General features: G+C 36.9%; 1 protein-coding gene across 5 annotated transcripts in view; it reads right to left on the minus strand.

The window, feature by feature from the left end:
* Window positions 1-19,096, minus strand: part of LOC139473088 (serine/threonine-protein kinase N2-like) — an 83,811-nt gene that overhangs the window by 46,774 nt on the left and 17,941 nt on the right. Inside the window, exon 1 of one of the 5 annotated variants that reach the window (XM_071255607.1) lies at window positions 18,787-18,881. The exons of 2 other annotated variants lie outside the window; for them this stretch is intronic. Coding sequence is in view for 2 of the 3 variants with exons in the window: in XM_071255603.1 (XP_071111704.1) it covers window positions 8,455-8,511 (57 nt within the window). In the remaining variant the exon portion in view is untranslated. Of the gene's footprint in view, window positions 1-8,179; window positions 8,263-8,454; window positions 8,524-18,786; window positions 18,882-19,096 lie in introns of those variants that run through there. 2 more of the 5 variants (XM_071255603.1, XM_071255605.1) reach the window with 2 other exon arrangements.

Consider the following 19,096-nt stretch of genomic DNA (forward strand, 5'->3'; position numbering starts at 1 on the left):
GTCCTGTTGTCCTTGCCAAACTGCCCAATACTTAAGGTAACCTAAGGACTAGTAGAAATTGGCCCTTTTTATGGGTTTTGCAATATGTTATCATTATAAGGACTAGTGGGCTGTTAAGTTTTAGCTGCATTCCCTTAAAAACATAGAGCCAAAAGCAAACTTCATCATGTCAAAATCATGAAAACACTCAGTAGATGACTTTCTTTGTTGGCGGTGGTTTTAATATGTCAACAAATCATAAATAAAGTATCATGACAAAGATTTATATTACACTTTATCACGGTTTATGATGTTTATCAACTTTCTAACACAGTCTGCAAGAAAGCTGTAAAATTAATAACATTTTCATCTCCACCCACCATCATATCCGTCGACGGTTAACATGATTAATGTCCACAGATCTCTTGAACAGTTTCTTTAATAAAGAGATAAATGTCTAGAGAATCCTGCCTTACACCTTAAAAAAACAGCCATGAAAATTTAATAATACGAGGTATCTATTGCAGCCTAACGAAGGCTAAATTTCACATTCAGAAGTCCCATGAATTGCAGAGGTAATCATGGTTATATACACAGCCTGGTTACAAGGGTTAGCCAAGCTACTGCACAGAATAACTGATCTGTCAACACGGCCAACACAATCATGGACCCAGCAGATCAAAGGTCAATGGTTTCATAGTGTTGAATGTTGTCAGATTTATTACTGCTTAAAGGACCCATGAAGATCTGGGTTGGAGGCGAATAACAAGATCAGGTGGTCGGGCTCGCTAATGCATGTCATCGTATCCCAATAACATAGATCAGTGCTCATGATGTCATTCACTGGATTGTCTTGGCCAGACTCGATTACTTACAGGCTGCTGTCATATAGCTGGAATATTGCTGAGTGTGATGTTAAACAACAAACAAACAAACGGCTTAAAGAAAATCAATCAGAACAGATAATTTAACATCCCAACACTATACAAATGGAAACAGTCATAGTAAAACTGTATATTATTTTCCATTTTACTGTTGAACATGTCATATATAAGATATATAGCGAAGAAGGAAAGCAAAGATAAAACATGGGAGGGATTTGGGCATCTTCTGCTTTGAAAACTATTTCCGTAAACTCATAAGCAGGGGTATGGTGCCGACAGACCAAAGATCATAGCAGTGCATCTGGGATTTTGAACCTATTACGAGTGGCACACGGAAATAGAAACAAATCTTGGCCCCTACAGCTATGAGTAAGCGAGTATGTGGATGAGTGAAGTTTTATGCCATTTTTAGCAAATCACTACATTGGACACCAGATATAGGCTTCACACATCTTACCCATGTGGGGAATCGAACCCAGGTCTTCAGCATTGTGAGCAACCATTTTAACCACAGGGCTAAGTCAACACCAGTGCTCAATTTAAGGAACTTCATTTAATATGCACCAGGAGCATGTTGACATGAAAACCTCGTTGCACCAGACAAAATAAATTGCATTCTTGTCCCATAAATTTATCACAGATGAAGGATTGAAGCATAAACTGCATAAATACATCTCAGATCTCTGATGACTGGGTCAAGGTTTTACATACATTTTGCTGTAAAATGTAAAAGTACAAGCACATAACCTTGATGTACCCGCAGTGTGATGACGTCAAGCCCATGAAAGAATGACACATAACCATGATAACAGTTACCAGGATTAATGATTTAGTATGGCACAAAAAACATAGAGGTCTTCACTGTGTTCAAAAATTATTTTTTTCAGTCTTTAAAGTGCTTAGTGTTTTATATTAGGTTTCTCTCAATCTTTTTTATGAACATGAAGTAAGGTCCCTACGACAGTTGAGTTGAAGTATTATCGGTGGGGATCTTTTAAGTCGTAAATGAGGCACTAGATAACCAGAAGAACCTTGGAAGGAACACACTTCATGGGGTGACACATAGGTGTTTGTAGAGTGCTGGAGCAACAGCATTCTTCAGGGCAGTTATCACAGCATAATTCCGTGAAGCTGCAGCTATTAGGGGGTTAATCCTAGACTTAAGACCCTGAAGAAATAACATACTGCAGTAATTCCATTTAAAGGAAAGATCTACACATCATAAAAGGGGTTCAAAATAGAATTTGGCACTGCAAACAGTGTTTGAAATCAAATAAATTGCCATGCTGCCATCAGGACCTACAGACTTTAGAAGAAGCAGGCCAAACTAAATTCTTCAGGCCCTCAGTTAAAAGATGGAAGCTCATTGTGACAAATAAATCAACATAAAAATTTACAGCAGGCCATAATGACCCATACAAATTTGAAACTACAGGCCCACACAAGATCTACCCGCCACGGGCCTACAGGCAGGCACTTATAACAAACACTGTTTGTACCTTATTTTGGACAACAGCTTCACCGACAGGTACATATTGATATGTGTATCTTTCAAATGTTTAGAGGGCATTTCGATTTGATCATCATTATCATGTCCGTTCAGCTTGACCATGTTAACCGGCATGAAGTAATTGAATTCCAATACTCGGTCATAGAAAAAATGCATAAAGAAGAAGTGGGTGGAAATTGCTTTATGGGACAGTCAACAATATTCTGTATCACACGCTCCCTAAAGTGATTAGGTCTGGACCAGGCAACATGAACAATTACACACACCACACACCACACACCACACACACACACACACACACACACACATGCTATATCAGTCTGTGACTTTATATTAGCCGAAAAATAGAGGCCAAAAACTTTGTTGTTTAACGCCTCACTCAGAAATATTCCAGCTATATGACGGCGGTCTGTAAATAATGGAGTCTGGACCAGACAATTTAGTGATCGACATCAGTAGCATTTGGGAAATGATGACATGCATCAAACCAAGTAGGCAAGCCTGACCACCTAATCCTGTTAGTTGCCTCTTACGACAAGCTAGTTGCTTTTTACAGCAAGCATGGGTTGCTGTCGACCGATTCTACCCCGGATCTTCACGAGTCGACTCATATATGTAACAGGCCAGAGATGTTCACCAAATCACTTCCCATGTGTTTTTCTGCAACATGTTGATGGAGGTAACCCCAAAAATTGAGGAGCATATAAAAACCGGAATCTTGTTTTATTAAGTTCGAGGAATATGAAAGTTGATGGTGTCTGCAACTTTCCTGAAGTTACAAAAAGTACAAAGCTACTGTTTAAATATATTCTGAACTTTCAATTATTTGTCCCATTGAGGACAGACCCGCACCTCTTTCGTGACATCGGAGCAGTCCATGGAGCCATCAGTCTGCCAGTTATCTCCCCATTGTTGAAGGTCACCAACAGACTTCTTGGGAGCCACACATGTCTGAACTAGACACTGCATCACAATCATTCAAATGTACTTCTATTACTTATAAACTTGACACTACCGTGTCTACATATACTTCTTCACTTGAAAATGCATAAGTATGACGGATATACCTGAAACTGCATGATTATCAATGATGTATACTTGAAGCTTCATAATTATCAATGATATACTTGAAACTACCTGACTGTCAATGGTATACCTGAAACTGCATGATTATCCATGATATACTTGAAGCTGCATAATTATCAATGATATACTTGAAACTGCATGATTATCAATGATATACTTGAAGCTGCACAATTATTAATGATATACTTGAAGCATCATAATTATCAGTGATATACTTGAAACCACCTGACTGTCAATGATATACCTGAAACTGCATGATATATAAATCATATACTTGAAACTGCATGATTATCAATGATATACTTGAAGATGCATAATTATCAATGATATACTTGAAACTTAACCTGACTTTCAATGATATTCTTGAAACTGCATGATTATCAATGATGTACTTGAAGCTGCATAATTATCAATGATATAGTTGAAACTTAACCTGACTATCAATGATATTCTTGAAACTTCCTGATTATCAATGATATACCCTGTGTTCTCACAATTACTGTCACTGTTTGACACTGCATTTTGTTCGCACTGGAAAGCTACACACTGCATTTTCATTGAAAAGTTCAGGTCAGCTAAATAAATTCAGCTGTGTACATGGTGTAACAAGTCTGCTCAGCTAAATGATATCAGACCAAGTAATCTAAAAAACAAAATCTGTAACTCAAGTTCTGATCATCCAGAAAACAGAAGTTCTGGACATCCAATTAACACAAATTCTAAATTCTGGTCAGCTAATTAACACATCTAGATAACACAAAGTTTGGTCAGCAATATGACACAAGTTCTGGTCATGTAAATAACACATGTTCTGCCCAGCCAATTGAGACACATTCTAGTCAGCAAATAACCTAATGTCCCTGATTAATGTGAAGGTTATGTGAACACAACAATAGATGTGGGCTTGGGTGGTTGCAGGGAGAGTGCAGGGAGAGAGAGCTCCACCAGGTGTTGTGTTGAACATATGTGAGTACGAGCTCTGCTACCCCCTGCACACCAAACTACATACTTGGGCCGTTCTCACTCCAGGCAGGTGTACCATGATCGCCTACACAGCCACATACCAAGCAATGAAAAACCTATTTACTTGTGTTTCACAGAAGAGCAAACTTAATATGAATAAACTAATTTCAGACTGACGGTTTCTGTTTGTTGGGAGAGAAGCCTACGCTCTGTCATACAAATGTAAAAATATGAATTTATTAAGATAAAAAAGAAAAAACATAATCCAGGGAAGGACTGCATCATATTACTGGTCTACTGCAATACGATTTTCAAATGATACATTTCGCAATACTTTTCCTGTGTTTCAGTATATTGGTTAAAAATATACAACAATGTCTCTTTTCTTTTGATCGTTTAACCTAAAATCGAAACAAAATTGTCAAATATGAAATAAAATTGACCACCTGAACCGTTAGTTGCCTCTTTCGACAAGCATAGTTGCCAATTACAGAAAGCATGGGTTGCTGAAGACCTATTCTACCCCAGATCAAAATTGTCAAAATTGATTGACAAAGTGGAGAAAAAGCATACCGTATTCAATGTAATAAGCGCTCAGGACACTCTCAAAATTAGAAATAGGGGGCTCTTATGAGAATATTATTTTGGTTGAAAGATAAATGTTTATGCTGACAGCCTGAAATGGTTATATACGACAGATATTTTTTTCCAGAATTTAATTGCCCATAATTAAGGGTGCATATAACACACAAGTACGTATTATACCCGAATAAATAAATCTTGTGTGCATCGATCAATTGGAAGGGGTGCTAATTGCGATTGTTCACCAGCCAATATATTAGCAAATATCACCGTGGGCGCTTATTACGTCAAATATGGTAAGTGACTTTTCTCTCACATGGTTATCTCCCCTGTATCCATGACTACAAAATGGCGGCGACTGACCATTCTGACCACATATATACTTTTTTTTACATTGTAATATTGCCTTTAGTGTGAAGAAAATTGGATCTGCACGTATATTCAGTGTTGATCGCAGTCATGCACTTCAACTCCCATAATATCACAATACGTATAGCTCAACAGATACCTGTATCTCCTATTGCAATCAAATGTTTGGCCAATACACAGCCCTAATGCACTGAATAGTGAAAATATCATTTTAACATCTTTTTGTTAAAAATCTTATCTATTATAGTTATTTTCAGAAGTTAACCTCAAATTAACTAATACATATTCTTTTCTATTTTGCCTCAAGCCATATTAGTATATTGATCATGTTGATCATGACACACTGTGATAAAAAACTTGTGGTCAAGCCTGAATAATAAATGATTTAATAACCATGGCACGGTTTGATTTTATTTCTATGAATATCAACCCATGAAGATCCGGGGTAGAAAAGGTCTTCAGCAACCCATGCTTGCTGTAAAAGTCAACTATGCTTGTTGTAAGAGGTGACTAACGGGATCTAGTGGTCAGGCTTGCTGACTTGGTTGATGCATGTCATCTTATCCCAATTGTATGGACCGATGCTCCTGATGTCAATCACTGGATAAGTCACAGACCGTCATCATGTACCCGGTAGCTGGAATATTGCTGAGAGCGGCGTTAAACGACAAACTAATTCTATGAATATCATATATTGCATCTTTTATAAATGTTATGGCATACAACGCATGCACACACAAACACACTTTCATCAGTAATGGTGCTGAAATTGACCACTTGGCTAGAAAATAACTGGAATACTTCATCTGAGAACTGGGTTTTAAGAGAAGCTTTGTGTCTCAGCTCCATCATACTGTTTACAAATTGACCACCTTACTACAAACAATGATCACATTCAGCATGTTCAGTTGCCATCAGTTGTTCAAGATTGATTTTATCACTCTGAAAGACCTCACTTCCGCAATAGCATTACCTTCCAGTACCCAGGAAACAAGGTGATGTTGTTTGATAACAACGACCCTCTGCCCTAGATATCTCCGAACATACACCACCGATATAGTATCTTAACCTTGAATCAAACAGCTCTTTATATCCCAGTCTTAGCTTGGAAAAAGAAGTCGATTTTCACACGGTAATCAGCAAGTGGATGGAAATACAGATATTAGGAGCTGCTTTTAATCAAAGAACAAATTTGGTGAATGAATAAAAAACTACAAAGCGCAAAAGTTACATAAATAATGATAAATAAACTTGATCAACTTAATAATTAGCCTGATAAGTTTGGGGAATTCACAGGGCATGTCTTGGTATTTTCACAGGGTTAGAAAATCATGTTTATTTATCCTCATCCACAAAATGATTCGCTACAGAGTAAATGTCGTAGTCCACAAGGAAATGATACCAGCCCTTCCTACTAGTCTCGGGCTAGTGGACATATGTATATTTCTAGCCTTGCTTTTCAGTCATTAACATCACTAAATTTGATCATAATAGTACTATTCACATAACAAACTCATGGAATTAGTAATAATTTCAAGCACCACTTTGATAACATATGCTTGTGTAGACATGTGAAATACCTACCCATTTATACTTTGTATTCAACAGTGAACATGGTGATTGAATGTTGTTTTCTGCAGTAACCCAGTTATATCAGCGTGATGTGTAAATATATGAGTCTGGACTTGGCCATATGGCTACACTAATCAAATCCAGGGCTCAAATCAAAAACATACTCTTACATGTCTTATGGAGTCTGCCAGAAACTCCCACTCAACCTAACAATCTCCCAGCATCACTGTCAGTACATTTATGTCTGAACATATGGACAGTTCTTAGCTGAACTAACTTCAATACTTGATAAACCCAGATATCTAAAATATCCCCAATTAATATTTATATCTTCCACTGGTTAAAGTATCACACAGGTTAAAGTTTGTTTGCTTATTGTAAAACCATGTTAACGCCACACTCGGCAATATTACAGCCATATGATGGTGGTCTGTAAATAATCAAGTCTGGACCAGACAATCCATGGATTGATATCATGAGCATCAATCTACGCAATTGGGATACGATGACATGTATCAACAAAGCCTGACCACACGATACCGTTAGTCGCCACTTACAACAAGTATAGTCGCCAGTTCAGCAAGCATGGGCTGTTGAAGACCTATTCTAGCCCGGGTCATCACGGGTCCATACAGGTTAAAGTGTCACACTGCAAAGTATCACACAGGTCTAAGTGTCACACAACCTCAAGTGGGAGCGAATAGTTCAGAACATCACATCAGAAACTATACACTTACGATAAAAACAAAACAAGAGCAAAAGTGAGCGTGGCTCATTAATATCCCCGACCCGCCTAGTGTGTCAGTAGTTTCAAATTAAATAGCTAGGATAGGGTTAGGGTTTGAAAAATTCATAAAAAAATGGAAAATTCATAAAAACAATTTTTTTCTTTTGACTGCACCCCTCCATATGACACAGATTATATGTACTAAGTTTGAGATGAATCCACTGAAAAGTTTAAGAGAAATCACGCGGACAAAGTTTTCGAACGGACAGACAGAACCTTGGTATAACTATATACCCCCGACCTAAAAGGTCGGGGGTATAATTATTTGCAACTGCCATGAATAAAGCTCTCAAGAGGCTGTTCACTAGTCTCTTTATTTATTTGTACTGAGTATTATTGCTCAAGAAAGCAGTCATCATTTGAGATGTTACATGCCTTACTTCATGATGAGACAAGATATTTTTGTGATCCTAGATACAAATTGTGGTGATACAAAGTGGTACTTACGTGAAGGGAGTAGTTATTTCTACACCTACATATATACATGCTCCCTGGTTGCAGTGTTGGTTGTCGCTAAACCTGACTCGCTGCTGAAACACACTCTGCTAGCTCTTGGCATTAAAACTGAAAAAACCCTCCCATTTTCCTGCATGTGATTTAACATGATTGTTCGTTCCTGCGTAACCGTAGCAACCAAGGACTAAGTTGCCACAAACAAAGAATATTTCAGGAACTCACAAAAAGCCTAAGTTCATGAATAAACAATAGCCCTATCACCTTACCTCGTCAAACAGCTCATAGTCAAACTGACTGGTGCCCTGCATACAGTCGAACATCATTCTGATATGAAGACGTACTTCCTTGTCAATCAATCACGGAGAAATGTCATATCAGCAATGATGATGTCTATATCACTGCCATCTGCCATCTACATCCATAGATGACCAATTTTGAAAAGGTATTGAATGCAACTGATCAGTCAATCAGTGTTAAATAGTATTCAAATGTGATTAACACTCATTCAACAGTGTGGATTTAGATTTTCTTCAGATATATATTAAATGTCAACAGAAAGAAAGAATGCATTATGGTTCAAGAATCCATGCACTCAACGCGTTGAATTCCCAAATGTCATTTGATAAAGACATACTTTCTACACACGACTGTATGATATAGCATTTATCCAATTAGTATTGATTTAAGGTAATCCACATCTTCGTCCAAATTCCTGATCATAAGAGGACAATCAATGACACAGACCCACACCATCAAAATGGCAGAAACTGTCAATCACTTTCAGCGTGAAGCGAAATTGACGATAAAATGTGAAATGGACAATGAAATGTACAATTCCACAGCTCCTGTGACTACATCTGCAGGAGATATCTGGCAGAATCTGGGTCAGAAATCCACAAGATGTGGACTGAGTCATCATCCTCCATGGCTAGAGAGGGCGGGAGGGAGGGGTCTCTCATTGCTGATGGACCCAGCTGACGGTGGTGCCGATTGCATGCCGATTACAAGGTGAAATAGATCATCTGTGTTTTTCTTGTGGCGATAGCTGGGAGATTAACACATCAATTAAAGCCGCGGCATCCTTATCTTCCTTCTGACACTAGGTAGCACTCAGTGGCAACAGACAGTTTTAATACTGCTGCTAAACATTAACCCTTGATGTTCGTGGAAGAGACAATTAATGTCAATGGACCAGCATTACCACGGAGAGCGTCAGCTTCTGAATGTTAATTTCACTCTGATGACTGTATTGCCGTTATTGATCATGCAAAGTGACCTGCCACGTTGTGATGGATTTCAAAATCAGATCAAGAAGAAAAGGCTACAAAAAAATTAATGTTAATTTCCAACCTGCCAATTTCGCTAATGGTTAAGGCATTGGGGCAAATGGCTTTTTCGCAGCAAACCATTACATTTGATTTGATTCCTTCAGCTTGCACAGAATATGCAATATTGCCCATTTATCAAAGAAATATCCTCATAAAATCTCTAAAAAGGAACTGAGATGAAATAATTTTCGGAGATGTTAACTGCACCCAAATGTCTGTATATTAAGCAGCATGGCCAGCTGGTTGAACAACTCACATTAAGCAGAGAAACTACGTAGGATGACCAAACAAACATGAACAACTAAAGCCTGGAGCCAGATTACTGCCAGTTTTTCATCTCCATTCTCAGCTTCAGGTATGTCAGGAAGCAGGAATACAGCGAAAATAAAATAATAAAATAATTTTTCAATATAGTAATAATTTTTCATGATATAAGCTATCTGATGTATTTGATATTTGCAAAACTCTTTCACAATTTGAGATATCATGGTTTTTAAATTTGAACATTTTTCTCACGAACACCTGGTGTCATCACTGATCTTCCCGGACTCTTGCATATAATGTTCACAGTGTTTTACCTTTCTGATGAAAGGAAACTGTTTTGGGGGATAAAAGAGACTGCTTGTTGGTTGGTTGATTTGTTGTTAACGCTGCACTCAGCAATATTCCAGCTATATGACGGCGGTCTGTTATTAATGGACCAGACAATCCAGTGATTAATATCATGAGCATTGATCCACGCAATTGAGATGGATGACATGCATCAACCAAATCAGTGAGTCTGACCCCCCGATCCCGTTAGTCGCCTCTTACGACAAACACAGCAAGCATGGGTTGCCGAAGACCTATTCTACCCCGTGTCTTCACGGATCTGAGACTGCTTGTTCCGTGGCGCTGATGTCTTATATTTGCTCTATCAACATTGATCAATGCAATGGGTGCTGTATCTGTAGAAATAAAACAGGCAGAGATCCTTCCCTTCTTTAATACCTTTCCAATAAAAGAATAAACACTTATATTTTCAGGCAAATAAATAGATGGGTAAAATATAAAATAAATATTTTTAAGCAGAATGGTAAGCTAGGACTGGTAGGAGATGAGAATCACTCAAGAAAATACAGAGAGTCTAACCATGGCTAACAGTAACCTTGAAACTGTTTGGGTGGAAGGTAGACTTTCCAACCACACATTGAAATGCTAGACAGCTGCGACAAGTCGCTTACACAACACATAAGCATGGCCTAGGTTTGCAACAACAATTCATTCACTATATGTGTGACAGGTGCACCAAATTATGTCAATTTTATCAATTCATCCATATATTTATCCCTTATTTACAATTGCAATAAAAATATTTGCATCAGGGATAGAATAAAAACAACATCTATTGAAAAACAACATTCTGTGAGTTGCCAAGTCAACAACACCATCATTATGACTTGTTTCGTACTCTCATATTTGAAAAACTTCACTTGTTCAAATTACCTTCCTATTTCAAAACGCGATGACATGCATCAACCAAGTCAGCGAGCCTGACCACCCGATCCCGTTAGTTGCTTCTTACGACAAGCATAGTCGCCTTTCACGGCAAGCATGGGTTGCTGATGGGGGTGGGATGGGTAACTCGGGTACTTGGGTCGGGTGGGTCAGCACAACCCGGATAGGACCCGTCACGTGATATATTGTTTAATCCCAAAAACTCACTTTAGCTCAGCAGTTTCACTACAAGTCGCTAATGTTCACATTTCTTTCCAACGATGCACACATTCCGTTTAACTTGTATATGTTTGAGAAAAGATAAAACTTTAGTCAACTTCAGTGTACACATGATCAGATCATCTGACACATAACTAGATAGTTTTTGTCAGGGCTGCGGTAAAACAATTCCCAATCCGACATTTTGTTCCCAACTCTTGAGACCTACAGTGGGTGGGGTACCCGGGAAATAAATTTGGACTCGTCCCTGCCCTAGTACCTGAAGAACTATTTAAACCCGAATCTTCATGGGTCTCATGGGAATTCTGGGTTTGTCCATCCTTTCATTATTTTCCTGTGGTTTTCATTGTTTAAGTGTTTGAGACAACAATAAATAAATGTATGAAGAAAGAGGTTTTAGAGCTGTATTTCAGTGATTTCATCATTTCTTACTATTTGACGCGATATAACGTGATACCAGTAGTATCGTCCATCCGTGTCATGATACATCATATCGTAAGATACCAAATGATACTCAGCCCTAACACACGCCATACTTTGGTAAAAGTTTTAAGGTATATTGCTTTCTTGTATATAACATGCAAAAACTACATTGTATCGCCTCAGGAAAACAAACAAAAGATTACAAACCTGATGAATGTAAATCTATATTTTGTGATAACAGAATATTTGACTTAATTACCTTACTTCCTACTATGGTAATTATATGTTTATATGCAAGATCAATACGAGTGCAACTGTCTTATAAGACAACCCGGAAACAGCAAATAACTCCACCTACCTAAGCTGTACAGATGACCTACCAGTGAATCAGTTACAAATTACCAGAGCTCCAGATAAGCTGCGTATCTCAGTAAAATACGCATCAGAAATGCAGAAATATGCAGTAAAATAAAATCCGAACATTACAGATACGCTACAAAAATAAAGCTTGTGCGTATCATCAAAATATTGTGAAGTAGCCCTGTGTATTCGATTAGCAAATCAGCAACATATTTTGAAATAATAAACGGGCATTCCGTCAACCTTGCCAAACTCCACGATGACAGTTACATAACGATCATTTGCCATCACACTTTCTTGTGGTAGTATCGTGGTATTTTTGAGTCCTATAAAGCTCTCGAACCCACACGACACCAATATGCAGGGACTAGATGAATGGTGTTTTTAAATATTTAACTTAAATACCCACATGTGTAAAAACTAGTGGGTAACAGAAATTTGAATACCCAGATAGAATTACTGATACCCAATGATTTTAAAATGCATGGGTAAAATACCCACAACACCAAAAGCTTATCTGGAGCTCTGAATTACCAACCATAATTCAGTATTAGAAATTGGCACTGGTCCTATAGTACTTGCCAAACTACCCAATAGTTAAGGTATCACAAGGACGAGTAGAAATTTGCCCTTTTTAAGGGTTTTGTTATATGTTATCATTATAAGGACTCATGGACTAAAACAGTTAGTTTCTTTTGCTGTAATGACACAAATGAATTAAATGCAATGATCTTGAGGATTGAAGGAAATTAAACCTAAAACAATTATTGTATGAAGAATACCATATTCTAATTGTGTTACTTTAGCATGTTTAGTTTGTTTTTTTACTGCATGTAGAGTAAAAAATAAAATCTTTGGTAGTTTAAGTTGGAACTGGAACAGTTTGATGTCCATAAAACACAAGAAAAAATAAACACTAAAAATTTAAAAAATTGGAAGGTTACCCAGCAGCAGAAATTACCTTTGAAAGTTTACTAGACCAAACAGTAATATATCTATATGGAGGCTTAATACCTAGAATCTCTGAGGAATCCTTAGCTGGACCATGTCTGATATAGGTCAAGACAAGTGCCATTCGTGAAATTAAGACATTGTCTTTAGTTAATTAGTATAATCGTTAACCTTGAGATGGCTATACATAACAGAGCTTATAAAGTTTTGGTTATTTGGGTATTAACCAAATAACTGTATCTTACCTAAGGGTTTCATTTTGATTGGGTATCCACAAGTTTTAGAGGGTTTTCAAATTTCTTTTACCCAGCTGTTTCCTCACATTTGGGTATTTAACTTAAAACCTGTTTTGTATCGATCCCTGATAATCATTTAAAACTATGTGAATAGTAGTACACCCATCTGCATCTGTTTGCAGCTCCCTATCCGGGAACTGGAAGCCATTTTTCGATAATTTGTTCATTTCTTTAATCACCAATTAGCGGCTAATAAAGATACATGTATATTGATATGGTGTGTTTTTCAATTGGCATCTATCAGTATGTTTATCGCAGAAGCTATTCCGAATGTAACTGTTGGTAAGTGAATTTGACGAACAGCTGATATACAACTTTTTAACAGTTTATCTAACAGTTGTAGTAGATGCAATTTTTTTATCTAATAGTTATAATCATGATAATATATTCATATATTTATTTCAATAGCATATTTATAGTTTTTTGTTGAATATTTGACTTGTCTGCGTATTTCAGTATATTTTATGCATATTTTACGCAAATATGAAGCTAATCTCGAGCTCTGCATAACATGAGATTAATGTTTGGTGTTTGAATGAGTAAGTACTGAATCAAACTAGTTTGAGTAAAGTACCAATTTAATATGACACAAACTGACTTGGGCTACCAGGCCAGTGCCACTTCCTATTCCCATTTCCCTATTAAAATCATTAACGATGAGTGTCATAACGTATAAATCTTGACCCCCTTTAACAAATAGTCAATAATTCATTCATTTATAGCTAACATGTATAAACTGCCCTGCCAAAATCGTTCACTTTTTACATGCTGGAACAGAAAACCTATCATCTTCTCATGTACGTGTTGTATTACATGAAAGATCCAAAACTCAACACGTGCACAGGAATTTCCAATGTTTTCAGTTAAAGGATAGTTCACGTTTACATGTTGCATAGTGGATGAAAAAATACCATTCTCCCTTAAAAATACCATATTGGGAGATCCAAACAAACAAATATCTTTTCATGTTGAACATGTTTGCCCTAGAAATACTCTTGCACTTTTTTAACATCAACAGTCCTCCCCTTCAGAATCAAGAATCCCAAAAATGCTAGAATTCTTTCCACAGATTTATTACATAAAAAGGGATATCAGCGGATTTCTTTCAGTATGTTACACAATCTTGTTTACATTTGCAACCATGGCAACTGCCTAATGGTTGTCTCTTGTAAGTTTCTGATTGGCAGCAATAAGCAACATGTAGTTCCAATAAAATATTGCAAGTGATTATCTTGGCCTGCAGGTGCTCAAACAACTTTCTCAGTTTTCAGAAGATAAAACAGTTGCATTTTCGACTGTTTATACACTAAAACTTGCCACAAATGGGATAATTAATGCCCTGAGAACACATGAAACAGTTATGATAATTAATATTCAAATCAGTCTTACCTTTACCACGAGTCTCAAAATATCCATTTTCGGTTCAAGGTAAGCGGGTTCAGAAAGGAGAGGTATGTGCCAAGAATGCGAATGTGAAAGTTAATGTCTGAGACGTGATTGACAAAAACATACAGCTAACATGATGAAACAGAATTTTTTGGGTTCAAAAATACTTTCTCTTCCTGGTTCAGCTGATTTCACATCCTATGCATACAGTGCAGCCTATAAACTGACAGGAAATGTTAGATCTAACAGGGTCTCATATCGCTGTCCTTACAACTGGGGCCATACACAGAGGACCAGCATATTATCATGACAAAGAAAGACAAAACATGCAAAAGATGACAAAAGTTTCTTTAAACAAACGTATTGTTCTCTAGATTCTATGTTTCCAAAATTTGATAAACATGAAGCAACCAAGTAAATTTGATATGCAGTATTGGTGATAATGTCATACTGCATTGATACTGTCAGAATATGGCAACATACTATGTAACATCGTTTTGTATCGAATCTCGGTATGTCGACATATGACGAAATCTTTCCCCAACCCCAGCCATGATTGGTAAAATCGATATTATTTTGGGTGATGGGTTAAAACAATTTACAACCTAACCAAATTTCACAGCTGTCATGGCCAGTGGCATGTTCGAGTGAATATTATTTAACACTACAGAAAACAATACCCCAGCTATATTGTGGCGGTCTGCAAAAATCTAGTCTGGCCCTTGCAAAATAGGGGATTTTTTTCAAATCAACATGAAAAAAAAATTGGGGAAAAAATACAACTACCATATTCAACGTAATAAGCGTCCAGGGCGCTCTCAAAATTAGAAATAAAGGGCTCTTATAAGAATATTATTTTTGTGAAAAAAAAAACAGAGTTGAAAGATAAATTTTGTGGTTTATGCTGACAGCCTGAAATGTTTATATACGACAGATATATTTTTCCAGAATTTAATTGCCCACAATTGTGGGTGCATATAACACACGAGTGTGTATTATACATGAATAAATAGGTCTTGTGTACATTGATCAATCGGAAGAGGTGCTAATTGAGATTGTTCACTAGCCAATATATCAGCAAATATCGACGTGGGCACTTATTAGAGCGGGGTGCTTCTTACGTCGAATACGGTATATACTGTTTTTGGTCTGTAGTATTCTATACACGGCTTTTACAGAACATACTAATGTAGAGAATGGACGCAGGAAAAGCATATACCATGTATACAGCGCATAATAATATTCATTGTACCTACAGCGCATCAAGAGCAGTTATGGGTGTCTGTCATTTCACCCATCAATCATGACCACTGTCCACATTGATTCATTCCAGGCTTTAAAGTATTTATTTGGGCTGCAACAAATACACTATAAGGCGAATATGATGCGTATAATGAATATAGGGTAACGAATAAGAATATTTATTCACAAATAATAACAAGTCAGCAGTTGATGTATCATTTATGATATTCAGTGAAACAACAACAAAATAAATTATTTGACATGGTTTGTTAATTATTAATTTATTATACATTTACATACTTCACTTATCCAGGTACTAGTGTCTGCTCAAATGCGACAATGACCAGTGACTAAAATACTGTCACTGAAGAAATCTATGCATATAACATGTATAATATGTTCTTATGGATATTTTAAATGCACATGACTGCATATTCATGAATATTCGATTCTAGTGACCACAAATAACGAATTCAATTCATGAATGGATACGGTTCTATTCACCAAATACGCGAGTGAATCGTAACAGCCCTAGTAATTATCTTGTACAGTACACTACACCATTTCATTACTTTACAGGACCCTCATATTGCCAGCAAGGACCCTTCAGAATTAATTATTGGGGGTCCTCTGGGCCCCACTTTTGTAAGTCAAGGTAAAACCCTGTATACAATACTCCCACTTTTGTAAGTCAAGGTAAAACCCTGTATACAATACTCCCACTTTTGTAAGTCAAGATAAAACCCTGTATACAATACTCCAACTTTTGGAAGTCAAGGTAAAACCCTGTATACAATACTCCAACTTTTGGAAGTCAAGGTAAAACCCTGTATACAATACTCCAACTTTTGTATGTCAAGGTAAAACCCTGTATACAATACTCCAACTTTTGTATGTCAAGGTAAAACCCTGTATACAATACTCCAACTTTTGGAAGTCAAGGTAAAACCCTGTATACAATACTCCCACTTTTGTAAGTCAAGGTAAAACCCTGTATACAATACTCCCACTTTTGTAAGTCAAGGTAAAACCCTGTATACAATACTCCAACTTTTGTATGTCAAGGTAAAACCCTGTATACAATACTCCAACTTTTGTATGTCAAGGTAAAACCCTGTATACAATACTCCAACTTTTGGAAGTCAAGGTAAAACCCTGTATACAATACTCCCACTTTTGTAAGTCAAGGTAAAACCCTGTATACAATACTCCAACTTTTGTAAGTCAAGGTAAAACCCTGTATACAATACTCCCACTTTTGTAAGTCAAGGTAAAACCCTGTATACAATACTCCAACTTTTGGAAGTCAAGGTAAAACCCTGTATACAATACTCCAACTTTTGGAAGTCAAGGTAAAACCCTGTATACAATACTCCAACTTTTGTATGTCAAGGTAAAACCCTGTATACAATACTCCAACTTTTGTATGTCAAGGTAAAACCCTGTATACAATACTCCAACTTTTGGAAGTCAAGGTAAAACCCTGTATACAATACTCCCACTTTTGTAAGTCAAGGTAAAACCCTGTATACAATACTCCAACTTTTGTAAGTCAAGGTAAAACCCTGTATACAATACTCCAACTTTTGTAAGTCAAGGTAAAACCCTGTATACAATACTCCAACTTTTGGAAGTCAAGGTAAAACCCTGTATACAATACTCCCACTTTTGTAAGTCAAGGTAAAACCCTGTATACAATACTCCAACTTTTGTAAGTCAAGGTAAAACCCTGTATACAATACTCCAACTTTTGTAAGTCAAGGTAAAACCCTGTATACAATACTCCAACTTTTGGAAGTCAAGGTAAAACCCTGTATACAATACTCCAACTTTTGGAAGTCAAGGTAAAACCCTGTATACAATACTCCAACTTTTGTATGTCAAGGTAAAACCCTGTATACAATACTCCAACTTTTGTATGTCAAGGTAAAACCCTGTATACAATACTCCAACTTTTGGAAGTCAAGGTAAAACCCTGTATACAATACTCCCACTTTTGTAAGTCAAGGTAAAACCCTGTATACAATACTCCAACTTTTGGAAGTCAAGGTAAAACCCTGTATACAATACTCCAACTTTTGTAAGTCAAGGTAAAACCCTGTATACAATACTCCAACTTTTGGAAGTCAAGGTAAAACCCTGTATACAATACTCCCACTTTTGTAAGTCAAGGTAAAACCCTGTATACAATACTCCAACTTTTGTAAGTCAAGGTAAAACCCTGTATACAATACTCCAACTTTTGTAAGTCAAGGTAAAACCCTGTATACAATACTCCAACTTTTGGAAGTCAAGGTAAAACCCTGTATACAATACTCCCACTTTTGTAAGTCAAGGTAAAACCCTGTATACAATACTCCAACTTTTGTAAGTCAAGGTAAAACCCTGTATACAATACTCCAACTTTTGTAAGTCAAGGTAAAACCCTGTATACAATACTCCAACTTTTGGAAGTCAAGGTTAAACCCTGTATACAATACTCCAACTTTTGTATGTCAAGGTAAAACCCTGTATACAATACTCCAACTTTTGGAAGTCAAGGTAAAACCCTGTATACAATACTCCAACTTTTGGAAGTCAAGGTAAAACCCTGTATACAATACTCCCACTTTTGTAAGTCAAGGTAAAACCCTGTATACATTGTGAAAAAAACATATGCATGAAAAACAACAAAACCCAACGTCTCTGATACAAATTAAGCATGTGTCACATCATTCACATTATGTATATGACCATGAATATATCGTAATAAACATGGTAATATCCGATAGACTCAAAAACAAAGAGCAGTTCATTGCCTACACAAGTACAAATGCTAAATCAGCCTTCATGAATAGAATTACAATCACCTTGAACAAAATTCAAACTCAAAAAGAAAAACTTAATCAATACTCACAAAATGTCAGAAAATGATATTCCAACACACTGTACAACAACATAAACAAAGCTTATTCCATAACTTTGTGAGTGTTAGGCATGTAAAAATCACTTCCTGTGTGTCCTAGTTCGGCTTGATCATCTGCGTACTTTTCATGTCTTGTCAATTGCTCATGTTGACAAAAATAGTCTCGTACCACCAGTGTCAACGCCCCTTCCCACACACCCCACCCCCGTTGATAGTGAGAGCCCACATCGTGTGACTTCGATGTACTCCAGTGACCTGGCAATCACCCAGCCATGACCAAGCTTTACCTGTGGTGAATAAG

This window comes from Haliotis cracherodii, unplaced genomic scaffold (assembly GCF_022045235.1).
Source record: "Haliotis cracherodii isolate W230 unplaced genomic scaffold, xgHalCrac1.p SCAF_26, whole genome shotgun sequence".
NCBI classification, from domain to species: domain Eukaryota; kingdom Metazoa; phylum Mollusca; class Gastropoda; order Lepetellida; family Haliotidae; genus Haliotis; species Haliotis cracherodii.